The 26658-nt window shown below is 40.0% G+C and overlaps 1 protein-coding gene across 6 annotated transcripts in view; it reads left to right on the top strand.

Moving 5' to 3' along the window:
* LOC124774975 (thialysine N-epsilon-acetyltransferase-like) overlaps nt 1–26658 on the top strand; it is a 137337-nt gene that overhangs the window by 58000 nt on the left and 52679 nt on the right. For all 6 annotated transcript variants that reach the window (XM_047249713.1, XM_047249715.1, XM_047249712.1 and 3 more), the window contains one exon: nt 9220–9324. In XM_047249713.1, the coding sequence (XP_047105669.1) occupies nt 9220–9324 (105 nt within the window). The remainder of the gene's footprint in view (nt 1–9219; nt 9325–26658) is intronic.

Below are 26658 nucleotides of genomic sequence, written 5' to 3'. Positions count from 1 at the left end.
CTAACAAAGAATTTCACTTTTGGCCTCCTACTGCTGAATAAATCTGTAGCAGTAAAACATAAACAAGACAATAACACCAAAATAAAACTTTCGTTCCAAAGAAAGTGCGCCTTTTACAACAACAAAACAACGTGCACACAAAAGCCTCTGCTGATAGCAAAATGTGTCAAAGATTTCAGAATGAAGATTGTGAAATACATTGTAACAACAAACTGCTTTTGAACTTCAATGAGCATGACATAACAAATGTTTGCATTTCTAATAGGTCACAGGAAAATATTACTTTCAAAGTAAATTTCCTTTTAAGGAAGATGAGTAGTGTCACATGTGAAAATGTATAATGAGGACCGGCCATTTAGAAAAGTTTCAGGCCCAGAAGGCCAGCCATGTATGCCATTATTTAAAATTTTACTGGCACATTTATGTTAGATATATCTTAAAGATTAACACATGTAAAAAAGTCCAAGGTTCAAGGTTAGTTTTTCATTTTTATTTTAGTTCTTTCACAGATTCCGAATCACACAATAATGATGGCAAAAGGTATAATTATCCTTCAAAAAAAAGTGTGAGGTGAGTTTTTGAGCAATTTCACATGTTATTGGCAAAGTGTGTGATGGAAAATTTATTCGGTGAGGTAACCCACAAAATGTTCGGTGCCTAGCAGTGAAATTTATAATCACGCTTGTCAGAAGTACTCACCTGCCATTTAAGCTGTGTTCTTTGGATCCTGCCCATCCACATCCCCAGAAAAAAACACAAAACATTTTTGACACCCAGTCTTATATGTGAAAGCTTAGCTTTTCTTGAAGCTGTACTGTATGTGTAGTAAGTGAAACTATTGAATTTTCCTATTTGTGTGTTCGCCCTACTTAACAGTGATGTTACTGCTGGCTGACTGCGTCACATACTCTGTGCTCTGAATATCTGCTGTCATTGACTGGTGAGATCACGTGATATGAACTATGATTTGCTGACAAAGGGACATCACAGTCTTATTTCAGTGCTTTGGAAACTCCCATGCTGTGTTTGGTTGAATTTGTATTTACACTTTTGTAATATGAAAATACACTGTGTATGAGCTGCTGCGTATCAAGGATCTTTTCGAAGTACATTGTTTTTTGGTGGGTTTCATTTCCTAAAGTGCTGGGAAGTTCTACATTGATGTCTAAAACCTTTACCATTCAAAGGGCTGGTAAGTTTTACAGCTCAGAAGAAAAGGATATCATCATGTAAAATGCAAAAAATGTACTTTCACTGGAGGTATAGTTCATTTTCACCCAAGAAAACATGTATTTTACCCAGAAAAAAGTGTATTTTCTCCTGGGAGAAAGTGTATTTTTAACCCGGAAAAATGGGGATTTTTTTTTTTCTTATCTGTGTATACACCCTGGGGTATGACAGTAGAAAATGCTTGGATACTGTACTGTTGCAATGGCAGGGCTAACTGTTGAGAAGTTAGTGACAAGGGTAGGGTATACACCATGTATTCCTTTCCTTGCCAATTCTCCAGAGTATTCCTTACCTTAACAGTCCATCTAATTTTCAATATTTTTCTGTAGCACCCCATCTCAAAAGCTTTGATTCTCTTCTGTTCCGGTCTTCTCACAGTTCATGTTTCACTACCATACTACAATCTACTCCAAATTTGCACTCTCAGAAATTTCTTCCTCAAAATAACACCTATGTTTGATAGTAGCAAATTTCTCTTGACCAGAATTGCCCTTTTGCCAGTATTAGTCCACTTTTTATGTCCTCCCTGATCTGTCTGTCATGGATTATTGCTATCAGTGTAGCAAACCTCATTAACTTCATCTACGTTGTGACCACCTATCCTGAAGTTAAGTTCTTGTTTCTGCTACTTCTCATTACTTTCATCTTTCTTCAATTTACTCTCAAACCGTATTCTGTATTCACGAGATTGTTCATTCCTTTCATAAAATCCTGCATTTCTTCTTTACTTTCACTGAGGATAGCAATGTCATCAGCAAATTTGTCACTGAAATCGTTTCACATTGAATTCCACTCTTGAGCCTTTCTTTTATTTCTGTCATCGCTTCTTCGATTTATAGTTTGAACATTGGAGTGAAAGAGTGCATCCTTGTCTTACACTGTTTTTAATCCTAGCACTTCGTTCATGTTCTTCCACTCCTGTTGTTCCCTCCTGGTTCTTGTACAGTTTGTATATTAGCAGGATTGCCACAGGTTCCCTGACCTGAAATTCCCTGATATTTCCCTGATTTCCAGACATGTTTTAGCATTGTTCTCTAACAAATATTGAGATCTCAAGGGTAAGTAAAGACATAAGTTGACAAAAAATATGACTTCTGTGTTTCTAAATGTGTGAGCAAAAATTTTAACTACTAACATCAACATCTTTTGCAATGAACTGTTTTTAGATGGAGAAAACAAGACCAATGATTTTATTTTATTTCCACAAAATGAAAAGTATTTGAGACAAAAATATGCATTTTGTTGGAGTTGCTTTGATTTCAAAAATAACCTCAGATAAAGAAGACCTTTTGAAAAAAGGGTATAAGCCAGGGAAGAGTTGTGTAAACCAACACTATAGGTGACTGCCAATAAAATGTTGATTCTGCTGTATTCTTTATTGTTGGTTATTACCGACTGTGTTATGTCTATTATTTTACAGATATTGTGTGATTTTTCTTTCTTGAAATACATGAGTATACACCATACAAACCACCAACAACTGCCACGATTTTCTTCATCTTATCATCCATCCTATATAATATATAAACTACTTTTAAAAGTGCCAAAATGTACTACAAGAAACAAAATGTCTATAAAGTGGCGCGCTGTACAGTGTACTTGTGGTGAGACAATCACATTTCCTGAAATCCTCACCCATGGCCTCTGACTCCAGAGCAGCAAAACTACATCCAACGGGCAAGCTTGCACATTAAAGGCAAAAGAAGGGCTACAGATTGGCATGCCTGATCGTTAGAGATACCCACAAAAATGGCCTGTGGTTTTGGCCTGTCGTGAAAGTCCACTGGTGTAGCTAGCTGTTCATGTGTCACAGTCACCATGTTGGTGAAACGAGACTGTGGTGATCAGTCCATGCAACTTGCATGAATACTCTGAGAATCAATACTAATGCAACTCACCATAAAGATGATCGCTGAGCTGCAGACAAGCACATAGAAAAGACAACCATATTCTCACAACTAAATTTTTGGCCATAGCGTTTGATAGAAAACAAGAGCACAAGCACATTCACACAATCACACATGTACAACTCATGCACACGTAACCACTGTCTCTAGCCACTGCATCAACCGTTGCTGAGAATCAGATCCAAACAAACCACTCCTCATGCCTCCCTGCCTCTTGTCACAGCTGCTAGGCTAGCAGCAAGAAGTGAGGCAGCATTGAATGCAAGTTGATGGGAATGGCTCACATACTCAGCTGTGCCTAGCTAGTGATGTTGTATGACATTTCAGTAAACAAACCATTTCGTCTACTGAGACATAAATGAGATTTTTCCAGTGTTTTTCTCAAATTTCCCTGATATTTCTGTGATTTCCCTGACACATTTGAAATTCCCTGATTTTCAGAACTTGTGGCAACCCTGATTATCCTTCTTTCCTTGTACGTATTCCTATTTTTCTCAGAATTTCGAACGTCTTGCACCATTTGACACTATTGAATGCTTTTTACAGGCTGACAAATCCTCCGACCCTGCCTTGGTTTTTCTTTAGTCTTGATGCCATTAACAACCGCAACATCAGAATTGCCTCTCTGGTGCCTTTCTCTTTCCTGAAGCCAAACTGATCACATTTAGCATATACTCAATTTTATTTTCCATTCTTCTGTATATTATTCTTGTCAGAAACTTGGATGCATGAGCTGTTAAGTTACTGCATGAATTACATTTTTCCAAACCAGACTCATACATTCTACACACCAATGTGAATAATCATTTTGTTGTCACTTACCACACAAGTGGCTCATAGTGAAATTGTGTGCTTATGGAATATTGTCTCAGGTATGTGACTGGATTTGCAATTTCCTGTCAGAGAGGTCACAGTTCATGGTAATTGACGGAAAGTCATCGACTAAAACAGAAGTGATTTCAGGCATTCCCCAAGGTAGTGTTACAGGCCCTTTGCTGTTCCTTATCTATATAAACGATTTGGGAGACAATCTGAGCAGCCGTCTTCAGTTGTTTGCAGATGACACTGTCATTTATCAACTAATAAAGTCATCATAAGATGAAAACAAACTGCAAAATGATTTAGAAAAAAATATCTGAATGGTGCAAAAAGTGGCAGTTGACCCTAAATAATGAAAAGTGTGAGGTCATCCACATGAGTGCTAGAAGGAACTCGTTAAACTTCAGCTGCGTGATAAATCAGTCTAATCTAAAAACCGTAAATTCATCTAAATACCTAGGTATTACAATTACAAACAACTTAAATTGGAAAGAATACATAGAAAATGTTGTTGGGAAGACTAACCAAAGGCTGTGTTTTATTGGCTGGACACTTAGAAAATGTAACAGACCTACTAAGGAGACTGCCTACACTACGCTTGTCCATCCTCTTTTAGAGTACTGCTGCATGGTGTGGGATCCTTACCCAGTAGGACTGACGGAGTACATCGAAAAAGTTCAAAGAAAGGCAGCAGGTTTTGTATTACCGCCAAATATGGGAGAGAGTGTCACAGAAATGATTACAGCATTTGGGCTGTAAATCATTAAAAGAAATGCGTTTTTTGTTGCAACTGAACCTTCTCACGAAATTCCAATCACCAACTTTCTCCTCTGAATGCGAAATATTTTGTTGACACCAACCTACATAGGGCGGAACAATCACCACAATAAAATAAGGAAAATCTGAGCTCGTACGGAAAAATATAGGTGTTCATTCTTTCTGCGCACTATATGAGATAGGAATAATAGAGAATTGTGAAGGTGGTTCGATGAACCCTCTGTCAGGCACTTAAATGTGATTTGTAGAGTATCCATGTAGATGTAGATGTAGATACCCGAATGATTTTAGAAGTTTTGATGGAATGTTATCCATCCCTATTGTGCTATTTGATCTTAAGTCTTCCAAAGCTCTTTTAAATTCTGAGTCTAATGCTGGATCCCGTATCTTTTATATATCAACTCCTGTTTCTTCTTCTATCACATCATTAGACAAGTCTTCACTGCCATAGAGACCGTCAGTGAACTCTTTACACATATCCGCTCTCTCCTCTGCATTTAACTGTAGAATTCCCATCACACTCTTCATGTTACCACCCTTGCTTTTAATTTCATGAAATGTTGTTTTGACCTTTCTCTGAGTCTGTCCTTCTCACCATCATTCCTTTTTTGATTTGTGACCTTAATGAACACCACCGAAAATCTGCATTGAAGGCTGTGGTTCTCTCTACCTAGTTTCCAACAAAATCTATATCAATACTGTATGTACTAAAGCTGTTATACTTCATACTATAAACACCAGATGTATATTCATTTAGTTTTTTTGTAAAACCAAACCTTGTCTCATTGCTGAATAGAATAGGTTGTTGTTAGTTCCTTTAAGTGTTGTTTTACAGAAAATCTCATAATGGCAAAGTAGTGATTCATTTGTGTTAGCCCTTGTAATAATTACACTCATGACTGTAACCCACCCTGTTTTGCATCATTCCAGCTGACACACACACACACACACACACACACACACACACTGGGCAACAACAATATGGATCTGTCTGTGGCTCATTGTGACTGTTTGTGCAATACAGTGGTCCCAGTGGCTCAGACTGTTATTTCTGGGATGTTGCTTATTTGTGTCCTCTTCTGGCATGTTGGTTTATCACAGAAACAGGGCTGATAATGAATGCTAGTTTCAATGAACATTCAAATAAAGAGAACAGTAACATAAACTTCATTCTCTGCACAAATAGTATGTTGTTGTTGTTGTGATCTTCATCCAAAGACTGGTTCAATGCGGCTCTCCATGCTACTCTATCCTGTGCAAGCCTCTTCACCTCCGAATAACTAATGCAACCTACGTCCTCCTGAATCTGTTTAATGTATTCATCTCTTGGTCTCCCTCTATGATTTTTACCCCTCACACTTCCCCACAGTACTAAATTGGTGATCCCTCGATGCCTCAGAATGTGCCCTACCACCCAGTCTCTTCTTCTAGTCAAGTTGTCCCTCAAATTTCTCCTCAGTTCCGTTCAGTACCTCCCCATTAGTTACATGATCTACCTACCTAATCTTCAGCATTCTTCCATAGCAGCACATTCCAAAAGGTTCTATTCTCTTCTTACTTAAACTGTTTATCGTCCATATTTCACTTCCATACATGGCTACACTCCTTACAAATACTTTCAGAAAGGACTTCTTGACACTTAAATCTATACTTGATCTTAACAAATTTCTCTTCTTCAGAAATGCTTTTCTTTCCATTGCCGGTCTGCATATTATATCCTCCCTACTTTGACCATCATCAGTTATTTCTCTTCCCAAATAGCAAAACTCATTTACTACTTTAAGTGTCTCATTCCCTAATTTAATTCCCTCAGTGTCACCTGATTTAATTCGAATACATTCCATTATCCTTGTTTTGCTTTTGTTGATGTTCATCTTATATCCTCCTTTCAAGAAACTGTCCCTTCCATTCAAATGCTCTTCCAGGTCCTTTCCTGTCTCTGACAAAATTACAATGTCATCAGCAAACCTCAGAGTCTTTATTTCTTCTCCCTGGACTTTAATTCCTACCCCAAATTTTTCTTCTGTTTCTTTTACTGCTTGCTCAATATACAGATTGAATAACATCAGGGAGAGGCTGCAACCCAGTATCACTTCCTTCTCAACCACTGTTCCCTTTCGTGCCCCTCGACTCTTATAACTGCCATCTGGTTTTGTACATATTGTAAATAGCCTTTTGCTCCCTGTATTTTATCCCTGCCACCTTCAAAATTTGAAAGCAAGTATTCCAGTCAACATTGACAGAAGCTTTCTCTAAGTCTACAAATGCTGTAAACATGGGGTCTTTGTTGCCTTGCATCTTCCTACATTTCTCCAGATTCCAAACTGACCTTCCCTGAGATCAACTTCAACCAGTTTTTCTATTCTTCTGTAAAGGATTCACATCAATATTTTGCAACTGTGACTTGTTTAACCGATAGTTCAGTAATTTTCACACCTGTAAACATCTACTTTCTTTGGAATTGGTATTATTATATCCTCCTTGAAGTCTGAGGGTATTTAATCTGTTTCATGCATAATGCTCACCAGATGGAAGAGTTTTGTCATGGCTGGCTCTCCCAAGGCTATCAGTAGCTCTAACAGAATGTTGTCTACTCTCAGGGCCTTGTTTCGACTTAATTCTTTCGTGCTTTGTCAATTTTTTCATGCAGTATCATATCTCCCTTCTCATCTTCACCTACATCCTCTTCCATTTCCATAATATTTCCCTGAAGTATATCTCCCTAGTATAGACCCTCCATATACTCCTTCCACCTTTCTGCTTTCCCTTCTTTGCTTAGGACTGGTTTTCCATCTGAGCTCTTGATATTCATACAGGTGGTTCTCATTTCTCATAAGGTCTCTGTAGACAGCACCTGCCTACTTAGCCATTTTGCACTTCCTGTCAGTCTCTTTTTTTTTTAGATGTTTGTATTCCCTTTCACCTGCTTAATTTGTTTTGTTATTATATTTTCTCCTTTCATTGATTAAATTCAATAGTGGTACCCAAAGATTTATACTATCACTAGTCTTTATGCCTCCTGGTCCTCCGCTGCTCTCACTATTTCATCTCTCAAAGCTATCCATTCTTTTTCTACTGTATTCCTTTCCCTTGTTCTCGTCAATCATTACCTAATGCTCCTGCTGAAATTCTCTACAACCTCTGGTTCTTTCAGTTTATTCAGGTACCATCTATTAAATTCCTGCCTTTTTACAGTTTCTTCAGTTTTAATTTGCAGTTCATAATCAATAAATTGTGGTCAGAGTCCACATTTGCCCTTGGAAATGTCTTACAATTTAAAACCTGGTTTCAAAATCTCTGTCTTACCATTATGTAGTCTATCTGAAACCTTCGGTGTCTCCAGGTCTCTCCCACATACACAACCTTCATTTTTCCATATTCACCTGCTACTTTTTCTTCTCCTCCTTTTCCTACTATCAAATTCCAGTCCCCTACCACTATTAAATTTTCATCTCTCTTAACTATCTGAATAATTTCTTTTATCCCATAATACATTTACTCAGTCTCCTCCTCATCTGTGGAGCTAGTTGGTACATAAACTTGTACAGCTGTGGTGAGTGTGCATGTCATGTCTATCTTGGCTACAGCCCTATTTGATTTTGTATTTATAACCCTGTATTCACCAGACTAGAAATCCTGTTCGTCCTGCCACTGAACTTCACTAAATCCCACTATATCTAACCTATTCATTTCCCTTTTTAAATTTTCTAACCTATCTTCCCGATTATGGGATCTGACATTCCATGCTTTGATCCAGAGAACACCAGTTTTGTTTCTCCTGATAACAATGTCCTACTGAATAGTCCCTACCCAGAGATCTGAATGGGGGGACTATTTTACCTCCAGAATATTTTACCCAAAAGGATACCATCATCATTTAACCATACAGTAGAGCTGCATGCCCTCGGGAAAAATTATGACTGCAGTTTCCCCTTGCTTTCAGCCATTTGCAGTACCAGCACAGCAATGCCATTTTTGGTTGATGTTACAAGGCCAGATCACTCAATTATCCAGACTGTTGCCTGTGCAACTACTGAAAAGGCTGCTGCCCTTCTTTAGGAACCACACATTTGTCTGGCCTCTCAACAGATAACCCCCCCATTTGTGGTTGCACCTACAGTACAATCATCTGTATCGCTGAAGAATGCAAGTCTCCCCACAAAGGCAAGGTCCATGGTTCATTGAGGGGGGGGGGGGGGGGGGGGGGACAAATATAGTATGTTCTAATGATATGCTGATGTGATTTTCAGCAATGGCCATTAGACCTTCACAGAATGGTACTGGAAGATGTAGGCTGCTACCGTTCTTGAATAAGGATCAGCTAGTAATTACAGCTATTTGAAATACTGGTCAGAATTTTCTAGTAACGTTAGTTGTGTAAATTAAAACAAAAATACTGGCAATCTGCTCTCATTCAGTAACTATATGTCTATTTATCCTTCACTAGCAATACAGGTCCCTTAATTATTACCATTTTCGTTTTCAGGACTGGAACGTGATGGCTTTGATGCAGTGCCACCACTGTTTCATTGTTATGTTGCAGAAGTCAATACACACATGAAGGATATCAGTGCAACCAAGGAAGAAAATGGTCAGTCCCCTGGTTTGATAAGTAATATTATGAAGCTTAGGATTTTGTAAATTTTGTATATATTCCTTACACAATGTGGTTTTTGACATCTCACCTCCTGTTTCTCTACAACTTTTGTTTTTTGGTGTTGAAGAAATGCTGCTAAGCATCTTCAAACTCTGTTAAGTGGCATGTTCCCTTGGACACCAAGGGTGAACTGGAGGTTTATCAAATATAAAGTAAATGTGTCGAGTCTTTTTATTTTAACCCATGACAATAAATATATGAAATTATCTTTCTAAGTGGCCTTCACTGATACATATTGCCAGTTTTTAGATCAGCCAACATAAAAACTGAGTGTTTTATTGTATAGTACTTTAGACAAACAACAGCATGCCCCAGTGAACCAAAGTTTATTGTTCTTCCACATACAAGCAAACAACATTTGAGAGCATGGACACAAACACAGAAACAATTCAGGTATTGTTACAAGCAGCTGCTGACAATAAGTATGAACACAATATGAGACTGAGTGCTAGCTGCACTGCACTTATAAAGAGGAGAACTCCAGTAGACATTGTGTCAGATATTATGCTGTGTGCACAAATGATGTGGCCCGCTGCAGGTAGCCCCTGATGGCTGTCCCATACAAATGCTGTTTCCAGAGCATTCAAAGTGTATTGCACCAATAGCCTGGTGCCACATGACATATCCGGGTATCATGCACAGGGTTATAGCACCCCTTCCCCCTGCCTTGTGGAAAGGGTGCTCCTCCAATGTGGGAGTCAGGGTGACAGCTGAAACATCCATGGCCTCTGTGGCAGGCGATTACAGTGGCAGCAAAGGGAGATTCCTGGCTGGAACCAGTGAGTGGGAGTGGAAGTGGCATGCTGTGGACCCATGCAGTGCCCACTCTCTTGCAAAGTACCATAGGAGAGTACTAATGACAACAGCACTGGCAGCATTTTGACATCCAGTCCCTTGATATGGTGGAAATGCGACAACAATGAAGGCAATGGCCACTAGGTCAGGGATGCTGGAGACACTGACATTGAAGGACCCAAAGGTGATGGCCCATCCAATAGTAGAATCACTGGTGGTAGCAGAGCATCACGGGAAGACCTGGCAACAGGCGCAGGGAGGCTGGACCCATGTGGAGAGGCAGGAGGAGGTGACATTCACAAGGAGCTTGGGACCACCACTGCACCAGGGATGCCCCACGAGGCTGGGACAGGCACTTACGGAGGAAGCGGAGTTGGTGGCAGTGGATTCACGGCCTTTGCTGTGGCATGAGGACACAGCTGGCCATGATGTGTACTATACGGAGCAGCTTCCTTGGCAACTGTGGACCAGGACTGGAATCCTCTATGATTGTCGGCCAAACATCTGAGCCCAGACTACAGAGCACCCTTTCCACAAGGCAGGGGGAAGGGGTGCTATAACCTTGTGCATGATACCCGGATATGTCATGTGGCACCAGGCTATTGGTGCAATACACTTTGAATGCTCTGCAAACAGCATTTGTATGGGACAGCCATCAGGGGCTACCTGCAGTGGGCCACATCATTTGTGCACACAGCATAATATCTGACACAATGTCTACTGGAGTCCTCCTCTTTATAAGTGCAGTGCAGCTGCACTCAGTCTCATATTGTGTTCATACTTATTGTCAGCAGCTGCTTGTAACAATACCTGGATTGTTTCTGTGTTTGTGTCCATGCTCTCAAATGTTGTTTGCTTGTATGTGGAAGAACACTGCAACGAGGGCCACAATGACAGGTCAGGTGCTGGAAGGAGGAGGGGGGGGGGGGGGGGGGGGGGGGGAGAGGGCCATTGACATGTTGACATGAGCAGATGCAGTAGAGTATGTGGCTGGCAACCATACAGCAACTCATTGGGCTTCAATCCCCCACCGGCAAAAATCAATAAGAACTCAAGAAGCACGTCAAGGCATCTTTTGTGGAGGAGCCCACGACACACTTCTCCATTTGCACCTTTGAACCTTTAACATATGGATGAAAGATGGCGCCAAATGAAACTTTGTTCTGTAACAATGTCTCAGTTTCCTTAAAAAGTGATAGTGATGTGTGTAAAATCTGCGTAAAAAAGGTAAAGAGAGGTATCCTATGCATCCAGTGCAGGTCGTGGTATCACGACAAATGTGTTAAAGTGAATCTAAAATATATAAAAGACGAACATGACAGGACATGCCGTCAGTGCGTTGTGAGTGTCACGAAAAACGATGTAATGGACACGATAAAATCAATAGAAAAAGTAATAAGTGTGCTTACAGATGATTTAATGACTATAAATATGAAATATGAAGAACTTCGGCAGAAATATCAAGAACTGGAAATGAAATACAAAGAGATAGAGCGAGATCATCGTCTACCACAAGACAGTGTTGTTAACCATCGTTCTGCGCAAAAAACGTGGCGTGCGCCGAAAAAAACAAATAAACAGACAGTGAGTACAGCTCTGGCAATACCGCTATCAGACAAATTCACAGCACTAGACGAAGACTGTCATAAGACAACGAACAATGGCGAACAAAAATCAGTGACGAAACTTCCAATCAAGTGCACTGTCAAGAAAACATCTAATACAAAAAATAAACCAGTGAACATCAAACATCGAGTTGTTGTACTTGGTGATAGCCACGCCAAGAAAATTGCCGAAAAAATAAATGAATACAGTACGTTATTCAAGGCAACAGGTATGACGAAACCCAGTGCACCTTTGACTGAGATAATTAAGAGCAGCAACTCACTTAATGAGCTATCTAAGAATGATGCCATCATAATCATGGGTGGAAGTAATGATGTATACAGAAATGAGAGCAAACATGCGATCCAGTGTTTAAAACCTACAGTACTTGATCTGAAAGTTCCGAACATCATAGTTACTAGCTTGCCTCACAGATACGACCTGCAAGACAATTCCATCGTAAATCTGGAGCTTGCAAAAGTAAACAGACAGTTCTACAAAATATGCAACTCCCAACAAAATGTAACATTTTTTGATCTTCCAAATACAAGAGATTTGTTTACGAAACATGGACTACATTATAATAACGCTGGCAAGTCATACGTTGGCAAAATGCTAGCGAAAATAATACAAAAAGACGACGACGTTGCAAGAAAACCAATTGCTATGCAACCAGTTTCGACCAAGGAAATGGATAAACGGGAAAATAATTACAAAATCACAGCCATAGCGCCAGCTCAAACAGGAACATCACGTCCAGAAGATGAGATGGTGCCAGAACCAGCCTCAGAACATACAGCAGAGACTGAAATTATCGTCAAGAAAACTGTACCTACTCATCATCCAGATGCTCACACACAGGGAAACTGATGAATGGGGCCAGTTATTTCCGAATTTGGCCCAATACAACGAATCCAGAACAAGCAGTCAACACTCAGGTGGACGTTCCATTACTTTATAGTCAAATTAGTTTTAAAGACCCTCTACCAAATAATATATGCAGTGTAGTAATTTCATTATGCACTTAAACATCAGAGGTCTGTCTGAAGAAATGATCAGGAAGCTTTATGATATAGAAATTTTGCTAGAAAGTGTGAAACAATCTGTGAAAGTAATATGCCTTAATGAAAATTGGCTAAACTCTGAAAATATCAGTCTCCTAAATAAACTTACAGGTTATAAACTGGCTACCAGCTTTTGTAGGACCAATGGGTATGGAGGCTCTTGCATACTAGTTCATTCCACGCTAGACTACGATATCAGACAGAATTTTAGCCATCTGAATGAAGAAGGTACATTTGAAAGTTGTTGTATAGAACTTAAAGAGTATAACATACTAATTATCAGCATATATCGCACCCCTCGGTACCATATAAGCTCTGTATTTTTAGATAAGTTTGATACATTGGTACATAAATTAAAATGCGAGAAACTGTACAAGAAAGTGGTTATATGTGCTGACTTCAACATAGATGTATGGACTGATGACAAATTTTCTTCACACTTAAAGAACCTGGTAGCCACAAATGGGCTAAATCTCAATTTTGATCAGTATACAAGAATTACAGCAACCTCTGCAACATGTATTGTCAATATTGTAAGTAGTTATAATTATTATGTAAAAGAAAAGTTTCTTGTAGATTTAAGAGTATCAGACCATAAAGCACTATTTATATCACTACCGAAGCAAAATTCAGTCTGCTCAACAAAAAGATGTAGGAATTTCAGTCAAGAAAATGTGGAAGTATTTTGCAAAAAACTAAGCCAAACCAAGTGGACAGTCAGCAAACACACTTCCACATTACAATAACTTTTTAACTGAATTCTTGGGTATATTCAATGAATGCTTCCCTTTTGTAACAGTGAGGACCAGGTCCCAAAAAAGTAGATCCTGGGTAACAAAAGGAATTAGAGTGTCTAGTGCTACTAAGAGGAGACTGCATATGGAGGCAAAAGTAAATCGAAGCCCTCAATTTCTTCAGTATGTAAGCACATACAAAAAAACATTTGACAAAATAGTTAAACTAGCAAAACGTACTGTGAAAATAACTTCATTTCAAATGCCAAAAACGAATCAAAAGCTGTTTGGTCTGTTATAAGAAGTGAAGTTGGCAGTGAGGCAGAGAGAAAATGCCCTTCTAAAATAGTGATAAATGGTAGAGCTGTTACAGAACCCAGTGCCATTTGTGAATCATTCAATGACTTTTTCATAAACTGTAACAAATTTGGTGACCATTCACCACCAAAAACAAAGCCCAATATGACAAATAGCAATTGGCCATGTTTTAAGTTTTCTCATGTTTCCATCTCAGATGTCATCAAAATCATAATGTCCCTAAAAAATTCAAAATCTGTGGGGTGGGATGAGGTCTGAAATAATAAAAATAGTCCGCCACAGTATTGCATATCCACTCTCTTTCATAATCAACAAATCTTTTGATGAGGGATGTTTCCCAGATCGATTAAAATATGCAGAAGTTCGGACCATACATAAAAAAGTCAAACAAGATGAATTGGGCAACTATAGGCCAGTCTCACTGTTACCAATTTTGTCAAAAATATTTGAAAGAGATGCATGTGATCAGATTGAAAATCACAATTCATCTAACAGCATTATCTTAGGCAATCAATATGGTTTCAGAAAAGGCCACAACACAATCTATGTAATAAATGAATTAGTCACAAAAGTCAGCAGATGTCTTGATGATAGAATATGTGTGTCAGGCATCTTTTGTGACCTGTCTAAAGCCTTCGACACAGTAAATCATGACCTGCTTCTCCAAAAATTGGCACGCTATGGTTTTCAAGGCAAATCTCTTAGCTGGATGTCATCATACTTGGCAAACAGAAAATAAAGAGTACTTATTAACATCAACGGCAAGAAATTTCTCTCTGGCTGGAAAAACACTCAATTAGGTGTTCCACAAGTTTCAATATTAGGGCCACTGCTTTTTCTGTATTATATTAATGATATGCCATGTCAGGTCCAGTCTGATACTATCCTCTGTGCAGATGACTCAACAGCTGTAGTCTGTTGTAAAAGTGAGGTAGGCCTAATTCGTCATATTGAACAAACACTTGGGGAAGTGGAGGCATGGGTCAAAAACAATAACTTGACATTAAATTTTACAAAAACAAAAATTGTTCATTTTCCCACAAAACAATCTGCACAGTCTATAAGTGAAATAAGGTATATGGACAAAAAATTAGAGACTGCAGACTGTGTCAAATTCCTTGGCGTGTTAGTCAATAAAAACCTGTTATGAAGTCACCATGTGGACAACATACTGGGTCGACTGAATAGCCTTGTATATATTATGAATATCTTGTATAGTATTACTGATTTAGCTGTAAGAAAAACTGTATATAATGCATATTTTGTTTCAGTCATTAGGTATAGTATAATTTTCTGGGGGTCTGAAAAAACAAATTTACTTAGAGCTTTTAGACTACAAAAAAGAATTATCCGAGCATTGGTGGGAGCAAAACCAAAGCAACATTGCAAACCTTTATTTGTAAAACTAGATCTAATGAACATTCCAAGCATATACATCTATGAAACTCTCACTTTCACGAAAAGAAACCCACAACTTTTTGAGGGCAACTTCTTCTTGCATCAATATGATACTAGATATAGAACGAGCTACATGTGACCTACCCACCGTTTAAAATCATATGAAAAAACCCCATACTATATGGGCATGAAATTTGTAAATAAAATATGGAAAGATATGGATGACCCAAATGTAAAAGGTACCAAAAGAGAGCTGGAAAAATATCTGAAAGATAAATGTTACTATAGTGTAGAAGATTTGATGAATGGCAGCAATGCATTATAATTGTAATTAAAATACCTCTCTGAAGATGTTACACCATATATATTATTAGTTTATTGTCTATTTTTAGTATTAATATATATAGTGTAAAATTGACAAGTCACCTATGTCACAATCTTTGATTGTATAAGATATGTTATGTGATAATAAAAATTGAATTGAATTGAATTGATGAGACTTTTCACATCATCATAAGAGTGGAGGTGAAAAGGAGAAGGAGCCACATGACAAATGCCTTGATGATTGAAGATATCGTGGAAGGGTTGAGACACAAACTGTGGACCATTGTCCATCACAAGTGTATGATGCAATCCTTCAATAGAAAAAATTTTGGAGATGGCCTGAATTGTAGCTGCAGCTGTCATCAAAGATCTAAGGATCACACATGGAAACATAGAAAAAGCATTGACAACCATAACCAGTAAGAATTAAGGAAAGATCCTGCAAAATCAATGTGGATGCGTGCCCACTTGTGCTATGGTGTGGGCCATGGAGTGGTGGTGCTGCTTGTTGGGTACACACTGATAGTAGACCATGAAAATATGTACAACATCATCATCAATGATGGGCCAAAACACATGTTGATGTGTCAGTAACTTGGTATATGAGACACCCCCCCCCCCCCCCAACATCCCTTATGTAGGAGCTGGAACAGTTCTCACCATAGTGTGGCTAGGATCACAACCCTAGGCAACACCATAGCTATAACTAAGACAACAATACCATCAAATACCAAAAGAAGATGATGAAGGGCAAAATAGTTATACGAAGGATCAGAAACCCTGGCCAGAGGCCTGGCCAGCCAACCATTCTGAATGAGGTGAACAACTTGATGCAAAACTGTATCAGCAACCACAGCCAATGTAGTCTGGAGCCAATAATAGGAAACTCTTCCACTATACATTGCACTTCAACATCTAAGTGTAAACAAAGAAATCCATCATGATAAAAGTTGGATCTGGCCCCATTGAAGGCCGAGACAGTACATCAGCACTGACATGCTGCCAGTAAACTGAAAATGTATTTTGTAGTTGTTGTGAGGCAGAAACAAGGCCCAATGTTGGAGGCAATGTGAACTTTTGTTGGACAATGAAGCAGAAAAATTAACACTGAAACCAAGGGCTTATGGTCAGTAGTGTGGTGGAACTTAGACTCGTAGAAGAGCACACGAAACTTTTTGAGGATATAGCAAACACTTGCTTTTCAACTTGGGAGTACTGCTGCTGAAGAGAGTTGAGTGTTTTTGATGCATAAGTTACTGGAAATTTGGGACCATGCAAATATCATTGTGTGAGAATGACCCCAAGGTCACACTGAGAAGTGTCCATAGCCAAAACCAGATGGTGACCAGGATGGAAGTAGCCAAACAAGAAACAAAATGTCATTTAGATTTCAAAAGCGTGAACACTCGCTCACAGATCTGCATCCACTGAAAAGAAATGTTATTGTGGAGCAACTCATGGAGAGGATGGTCAAACATGGGCACACCCAGAGTAAATTTGTGACTGTAAGCAATTTTACCTGAAAATGTTTGGAGTTCTTTGACATTTGTAGGGTGAGGCAGAGCTGTGACTACAGTGACATGATGACATAAAGACCTAACACCATCTCAAGAAATTTCAAACCTCAAATACACAATTTATGGCTGAAAAAAGTGTGATTTGGCCAAGTTGCATTTCAATACTGCAGCATGTAAGACTGTGAACGATGTGCGTAAATTACATAAATGCTCTTCTATGGATGCACCCGTCATAATGATGTCATCAAGATAGTTGATGCATCCCGGAATGGACAATGTCAGTTGTCCCAAAGAAACACTGAAAATTCGCTGCGGCAGTAGACACACTGAGTGGGAGATGCTGATATTGGTACACCCCAAATGGCATGTTAATCACAAGGAGCAGTTTAGAATCCTCATTCAATGAAACCTAAAGGTAGGCTTCAGATAACTCAGTTTTGGAGAAAAACTGGCCCCTGGCGATTTTAGCCAATAACTCAAGTAGACAGGGCAAGGGTAGGTGTCAATGATAGGTTGAGTGTTAACTTGAACTTGAAAGTCACCGCAGAGTCAAAGTTACCCAATCAGTTTTTTAAGTTAGTTAGTAAGTTAAGTGTTCCATTGATCAATAGCACAGAAAAACCATTATGATGTGGAACGTGTTAACAGTCACAAGGGGGAGAGGTAGATCACTCATTCCATGTAATAGGTTGTATGACACCCAATGATATCATCCTGTCTGTTTCTGATTTCACTTTATCGCATAAAACCACAGAAATAGGACATACACTGAAAAAATGTAGCCACACTTTAGGTTTCAGGGTAATGTGGGCTGCAAAATTAGTGGTACAAACTAACCAATCTGTGGAAAGAGCCAAGTACACAGAGAATATAACGGCTGGTAAGGAACCTGGTTGGAAACAAGTGCACCGTGTCTGAAGTGGAAAAATCAGAAGCATTGAAAGCATCCAGAACAAACAAAGTTGCAGTCCAGCATCATCTACTGCCAAAAACATCAAGGGATGCTTGTTGTGACTCACCAAAATTAGAGTAACCAGAGACAATGCAGGAGATCCTAAATCCACAGCAGTTTGTGAGCTCTGTAAAGTCACAGCTGCACCCATGTCTGCTTGCAGTCTGAGAACTTTGTCCATCACTCACACATTGATAAACAATTTGTTATGATTTTGTAAGCACTGGAGACACACAATTAATGTCCATGTCCTTGTCTGCAGGAGGGATCTGGGAATGAAACACAGACACTATTTTGTCCTTTTGTGTACAGTTGTTGCAAGTTGCCCAGCGCTTAGGGCATATGACTCTATCATGTCACACAAAACAGTATGGGCAAGATGGGAGTGCAAAGCACTAATGTTGCTGTGATTGTTCCCTCTGAGAATTGACAGAAGCCCAATGACCAGGAACAGGAGTCACTGCAGCAGTGTCATACCACGCCTCAATCTGATCAGCAGCAGCATGAGATACCTTGAAAGATTGAGAAATATTTAACACTTCAACCAAAGATGGATTCTCACGCTGTAGTGCACCACTCCATCAGAAGCCAGTCGGATAATGGCGCCATGGACCAAAGAATCAGTGTAGGAATCATTATGAGGATTCAAAACGCTCAAGTGCAATGAGATTGATGGGGCTGTTTATGACAAAAATAGAACTCTACATGTGCTGCAGTGACATGTGTGCATTTGATGTGATACACATACATATTTCATTGAACAAAAGCAACACTGGTTCCTGGAGTGGGTCTAACTGGCACAACAGCTGGTAGACCCAAGGAAAAAGTCAAAGAAAGGAGCAAAGCCTTACACATGTTTGCACCAGTGACACCAGAAGTAGGGAACTGTTGCTGAAGCCTCATCCCGTAAGCCTCATAGTCTTCGGCCACATCGTCATTAGGAGGATACCGACAGCGTGGAAACCTGCATAGTCAGTGTGGCTGACAATCTCATGATAGCAACTGTAAGAGCCTGGAGCTTCTCGATGTCAGACTGGAGCACTGTTTCTATGGACAGAACTGAAGGATCAACCAAATAGACTGAGCACAAGGAACTGAACACTGCACTCATTGACGATTGTATCATACTAATGACACATATAACAGCATGGCCCCATCTCAGATCTATTCCATATTCCTAGATTTCCAGAAGGCTTTTGATACCGTTCCTCACAAGTGACTTTTAATCAAATTGCTTGCATGTGAAGTATCATCTCAGTTGTGTGACTGGATTCGTGATTTCCTCTCAGAGAGGTCACAGTTCATAGTGATAGACGGTAAATCATCGAGTAGAACAGAAGTGATATCTGGCGTTCTGTAAGGTAGTGTCATAGGTCCTCTGCTGTTCCTGGTTTTCATACATGATCTAGGTGATAATCTGAGCAGCTCCCTTAGATTGTTTGCAGATGATGCTGTAATTTACCATCTAGTAAAATCAACAGACGATCAATCCTAATTACAAAATGATCTAGAGAGAATTTCTGTGTGGTGCGAAAAGTGGCAATTGGCACTAAACAAAGAAAAGTGCAAGGTCGTCCACATGAGTACTAGAAGAAATCTGATAAGTTTTGGGTATACGATAAATCGCACAAATCTAAGGGCTGTCAATTCGACTAAGTACCTAGGAATTACAATTACAAGCAATTTAAATTGGAAAGACCACATAGATAATATTGTAGGGAAGGTGAAACAAAGACTGCACTTTGTTGGCAGAACACTTAGAAGATGCAACAAACCCACTAAAGAGAAGCCTACATTACACTTATCCGTCCTCTGCTGAAATATTGCTGTGCGGTGTGGGATCCTTGCCAGGTAGGATTGACGGAGGACATCGAAAAAGTGCAAAGAATGGCAGCCCGTTTTCATGTTATTGTGCAGTAGGGGTGAGAGTGTCACTGATATGATACGTGAGATGGGGTGGCAGTCACTGAAACAAAGGCGGTTTTCTTTGTGGCGATATCTATTAATGAAATTTTAATCACCAACTTTCTCTTCCAAATGCGAAAATATTTTGTTGACACCCACCTACGTAAGGAGAAATTATCATCGTAATAAAATAAGAGAAATCAGAGCTCAAATGGAAAGATTTAGGTGTTCCTTTCTCCCACACACCATTCGACAGTGGAATGGTAGAGAAGTAGTATGAAAATGGTTCGATGAACCCTCTGCCAAGCACTTAAGTGTGAATTGCAGAGTAACCATGTAGATGTAAAACCAAAGTTTATTCGTCTTCCACATGCAAGTGAACAGTATTTGAGAACATAGATGCAAACATAGAAACAATCCAGGTACTGAAACAAGCAGTTGCTGACAATAAGTTTGAACCCAATACAATGGCAAGCACCAGCTGCAGCGCGCTTATAAATAGGAGGATTCTGGTAAATGGCATGGCAGATGCTATGCCATGTTCACAAGTCATGTGGCTCACAACTAGCAGCCTCTGGTGGCTGCCCCACACAGATGCCATTTGCAGAATACTGAAAGCATAGCTCGCCAGGGGGCTGGTACTGTGGCACGTATCCAAGTATTATGTACAGGGTCATAGCATTTATCAGTTCAGTATGTCTCTTTAACACTATAGAATACCACTCTATCAACTACAAAAAATTTAATGCTTCTTACACACCAAAAGCATTACACTCATGAACTACACAAAAAAATCTACGTATGATTTAGCACCTTCATGTCTTTTCTGTGAGTCACATACATGTATACTCTTCATTCACTTTTTCTATTTGCTTCGTAATAATAGTAGACTGTATTTGGTCATAATTACTTTGCAGTCTTGGATCATATGCACAACAATTTTTATGGTAAGGAAGATATTAACATGTTACAAGATCAGTACATAGTATATATTTTAAGAATATTAATAGCTACATGGCTGATATTTGCATATTTGCACCTAAACTTATGTATCTTGTAATTATGATAAGCAAACTTTTCAAACATGTTTGCTTTTTACATTTACTTTCATTATTGCATATTAGATCCTTCAGATGATAAAGTAAATATTTTACAGCTACAAGATTCATTGATTTCTGCACTATGCAGATTATGGTATAGATTGTTTTTTCTTCTAATATTAAATTTATGAAAGTTTTTCAGCTATTTGTAAAGTGAGTAGTTGAGCTCTCAGGATGAATGTCACACTAGATCTTTCAGTGAAATGAATACTAAACCTTAATGAAGATTTGATTCTGAGTATTTTAATGTAAGATATTAGTGAAAGAAAAGTAGAAATATAAGTTAACTTTTTGGAATTTTCATGTGTATACCTTTATGTTTATCAAAGAAGATGCTTATAGACACTTCTGACTTACCCTTAGAGCTTCTATCAATACGTATAATTTTAGAATTCCTATTTTTATTTATATTCCCTTGTGTATTGGCATTCAGGGGCAGAACAGAATTGAATGCACTCCAAGATTAATGAGACAGTTTGCTGAGAACTATGTTATTATTATGAAACAAAATCATTTATCTTTTCTGGTGTTAAAATATTTCCTCTAAATTACCTGTAATACATACAGCATGAACTAGACACTAGGATGTGCAACAAATTAAAGAATATATCTGCATGCAGTACTTTTCTGTTTAGAAAATCATCTAATGGACAAACAGTTTTTTTCAATTGAATACATCTTTGATTTATTTTTAAATGAAGCGCTCACTGTTACTACATAGGCCTTTGATATGGTTTGACAGGGATATAAACATTTTAACACTGGCATACTGTACATTTTAGATTTAGAGTTAGATTTTGGAAATCACAACGGAGATCAGCCTTCCTTCTCAAAAATGAAACTCGTAAATATAGTGGGAGTTATAGAAAGTATCCCAAGTTTTTTCAAGAGATTACAACATGAGGTTCTTGGGAGTTTGGACAACCTTATCTGGAAGAAAGAAAATTTTCTTTGACGAGGCTGAATTGGCCCGGAAGATAATTCCGTGGCACATCATTGAGTGAAAGTACCCAAAGTAAGTAGACTTTGTGACACTGATGTCTCCACATTTGAGATTGTCCTAATGGCAAAAGTAGCTGAGGACAATCTTTTCACAATTTGGATGACATGATGTAGTCAGCTAACACAACTGCCTATGTAGAGGCCTACGAATTTGGAGCAGTGTTCCCTCGGTATTTCCGACTCCCGTGAGCAATAGATATCTCCTGTGTGAACATGTGGTAAAAACTGAATTGGATGTAATTAGTTTTACTCAGGGGTGCTGTTAGTGAATAACAATAATAGAAATTTCTGGATAAAAAAATACATAAAATAAGGGAAAGGCAACCAGTTACCTATGGACGACTGGTACAAGGCACACAGAAATGCGTAATAGAAAACAGTTAGTACTAGCTTTTAAGTCATTGCTTTTTTTTTAGTAAGAGTACACACATTCACATAATATATAACCATATAGACATCCAAATGAACATGCCCACACTAGCTGCAAGATTGATTATTGAATATCAGTTATTGAAAGAGTTTCCTGGGTAGATGGAATCACCCCAATCTGCTTCACTTGGTCTTCTTAACTCCATGAGCCACCTTTGTAGAAGGGGATCTCCACATTTCAGATGACTTCATAAATATGTCCATTCACATCAAGTGCACCAACCACCAACAGTACATCCACTTTGACAGCTGTCACTTGTTCCCTGTCAAAAAGTCTCTTCCATACAGCCTTGCCATCCCTGTATGTCACATCTGCAGTGGAAAGCAAGAGTTATTGAAATATTCAAATAATATTACCAGAGCCTTTATTGACAGACAATATTCTATCCAGCTGTTTCATTAACAGAGCTCCCATACCATCTCCTTTGACACCAGAGCCCCAATAACCATCCAGTGACTAGCACTCCTCGAATAATCCAGTCTTGGAATGGGAAACTCAACCACATCATTCCCCAGAGCTTGAATTACTTCCCGTTGTGGCCTGAGATGAGGGATACCCTACCCCAAATCCTACTCACATTACCGAAAATAATATTCTTCCACCTGTCCTACAGAATATCCTTGACTATCCCCACTCCAATCCTGCACTCCATGGATCATTCCCTTGTGGTTGACTCAGGTGCAAGGCCTGTCCCATACTTCCACCCCACCTTCTACCACAGTACAGTCACAGGCATCTCCTACCCAATAAAAGGCAGGATCATGTGTGCAAGCAGTCACATTATATATCAGCTGTGCTACAACTTCTGTACAGCATTCTATGTGGGCATGACAAGTAAGCAATCAGCCACTCACATGAATGGCCTATGGAGAAGTGCTAACATGACCATCCAGTTGCCAAACATGCTGCACACAACACTAATGACTTCAGCAGCTGCTTCAGTACTTGGACCAGGTTTTCTGTGATTTCCCTAACTCACTCCAGGCAAATGCCAGGACGGCTCCTTTGAAAGGGCACAGCTGACTTCCTTCTCCGTCCTTCCCTAACCCGATGAGACCGATGACCTCGCTGTTTGGTCTCTTCCCCCAAACCAACCAACCAACCAACCAACCAACCAACCTCCCCTCCCCCCTCTTTTTTCACCCCACTCCCCTCTTTCCTCCACTCTTGCTCCACCCCTCTTCACCTTTTTTCTACCCCTCTTCAGCTTTTTCCACCCATCTCAGCTCTTTTTTCAACACACCTCCACCTCCACCACTCCACCCTTTTTTTCTGCTCCTCTCCCCCATTTTTTTTGCCCCGCTCACATTTTTTTCGCCCACATCCTCTTTTATGCATCCCTCTACCCCATTTTTCTGGCCTTCTCCCCAATTTTTTGCCCTCTCCCCCTTCTCCTGCACTTGTCCACTTTCCTCCCCCCCTCTTTGCCACTTATCCCCATTCCTTTCCTCCCCTTCTCGCCATTTTTCCCCCTCTCCCTTGTTTTTGCTCATCTCCCACTTTCCCTTCACTTTCCCCCTTTCCCTCCACTTTCCCACTTTCCTCCTTTTCCTCCCCTATCCCCCTTTTCTTTCCCTTTCCCTTCCCTCTCATCCTTTTCCTTTCCTCCCCCCTTTTCCTTCCCTTTCCCCTTTTTCTTTCCCTTTCCCCCTTTTCTTTCCCTCTCCCCATTTTCCTCTCCTGTCCTTTTCCTTACCTTTCCGCCTTTTCCTCCCCTCTCCTTCTTTCCTCCCCTCACCCCCTTTTCCTCTCCTCTGCCCCTTCTCCTACTTCTCCCCATTTTCCTCCCCTCTGCCCTTTCCTCCCTTGTCCCCCTTTCCCTCCCCTCTTCCTCTTTTTCACCACTCTTCCCTTTTCCTCCCCTCTCCTCCTTTCCTCCACTCTCCCTTCTTCCTCCCCTCTCCCTTCTTCCTCCCCTCTCCCTTCTTCCTCCCCTCTCCCTTCTTCCTCCCATCTCCCTTCTTCCTCCCATCTCCCTTCTTCCTCCCCTCTACTGCCTCTTTCCACCCCTCTACACTCTTTCCAACCCCTCTCCCCCTTTTACCATCCCCCTACTACCTTTTCCCGTCTCTCTCCCTTTTTCCATGCCTCTTCCCTTCCCCCCCTTTCCCCCCCTCCACTTTCTCCATCCCCTCCCATCTTTTCCACATGTCCCTCCTTTTTTCCACCCCCACTCAGCCATTATTTCCACCTTGTCCCTGGTTTTTTCCACCCCTCTCCCCCCTTTTTTTCCTCCCCTCTCCCCCCTTTTTTTCCTCCCCTCTCCCGTATTCTCTCCCCTCACTGTCTTCCTCTTCAGTACCATCTTCCTCTCCTCCTTGTCTGTCTCTCTGTTCTTTATATGCTCTACCCTCTGAAATACTTTTGTCATGTTGTGCCAGCATTGACTCATCTGGCGACATACATGCCTCACAGTACCTTGCTACCTCTCTTTGCCTTGTGCTTGCTTTAATCCTGCCCCCCCCCCTCCTCCTCTGCCCCCTCCCACTCCCCACCGGCCCATCATCCACCCAGGCAACTGCTCCAATAATTAGTCTCACAGCTACTGCATGTACATTTGGATGTCTGTTTGGTTGTATGTGTGAATGTATGTACGCTCACTAGAGAAAGGGCAAGAACTCAAAAGCTAGTATTAATTGTTTTCTATTATGTTTTACTGTCAGTGAGCTTACTTTGAACCAAGTTAAGAAATCTGAAAGTATTTTGCTGGAATCATTATCTAAATCATTAGACTGTTTGTTTTTTTATCACAATGCTAGTATCATCATCAAACATAATGAAGTTGTATGTTTTGTATGACAAAGATAGATCATTTATGTATATGAGAAACAGGGACTCTATGGAGCACAGTGTTCCAGTCTGACTCTACCCCCTCATCTGCTTTGCTGCTTTCAACAACTACCTTCTGCCTCCTGTCTTGGACGTAGTGTCTTGTAGAAGAAGGTGTAATTAGATGAATGACAAACACTAACTTCACTTAATATAGGTTTATTCAGCACTTGCACATACAAGAGCACAGAGCGAACTGCCTCCGGCCAGAACACATACGATATATATACAGTTACAGAACATTCCAGTACAATGGTTCTCGACATTTGTGGATACTTCTAGAATGTACTCGAGCCAAATATAGAAATTAAACATGTACAGTCCAGGTGAGTTTTGAACTCATGACCCTTCATACAACAGTCTAGTATCATAGCCAATACAACATGGTGACTGTACTACTCAGCTTCTTCAGCAATGTTGCTCCCTCCTTAAAAGAACAGTGCCTTGGTGTTACGTCCTCCTAGTCCGGGAATGAGTCATGGGTCCTGTATACTCTGACTCCCAATGACTGATGTTCACCCTGGCGGTGATCTTCTTAGAACTTTCTTTGCCATTTCACTCTTTGTCACCTTTTCTCTTGTTGCCTGTCACTGGATCTTTGAATTTACCCTGGGTTGCAGGATCCTTATAGGGCTTCTTTCAAAGGATGTGGACCATCTCTCTGATCTTTCTTCATCTTGTGTCGGGGTCAAAATCTTCAACGTCATAAGTAACACCAGACAACTGTCTTACAACATTATAAGGTCCAGAGTAGCTCCTGAGGTGCTTCTCAGAGAGACCAACCTTCCAAACAGGAGTGAAGATCCAGACAAGGTCACCAGGCGATTGTTTTCTTGAGCCTGTAGTGTGTGGAGGCGAGCTAACTGCTGAGCTTCCTCAGCTCAGGTAACACTTGGCTGATGTAGTCATTGTTCATGTCATCAGGATGTAACGGAAACACAGTGTCCATCGCCGTAGTCGCCTCATGCCCATGCACCAGGAAAAATGATGTAAATCCTGTGGTTTCTTGTTTGGCGGTGTTGTAGAAAAATGTCACGAAAGGTAGCAACTCATCCCAGTTGCTCTGCTCAACAATGACGAACATTGATAGTACGTAGGCCAAGGTCTTATTAAGGTGTTCAGTAAGACCATTAGATGGTAGGCAGTTGTCAAGTGATGAGTAATGCTGCACTGACAGTTTATCTGTGTCACAAGATTTGATTGAAAAACTTTCCCTCGATCCGTAATTACCTTGAGGCACCGTATTTTAAAACAATGTCTTCCACGATGAATTTGGCTACCTCAAATGCTTCGGC

Source organism: Schistocerca piceifrons, chromosome 2, assembly GCF_021461385.2.
Source record: "Schistocerca piceifrons isolate TAMUIC-IGC-003096 chromosome 2, iqSchPice1.1, whole genome shotgun sequence".
In the NCBI taxonomy this organism is placed as follows: Eukaryota; Metazoa; Arthropoda; class Insecta; order Orthoptera; family Acrididae; genus Schistocerca; species Schistocerca piceifrons.
This window is presented reverse-complemented; position numbering and strand designations above follow the sequence as displayed.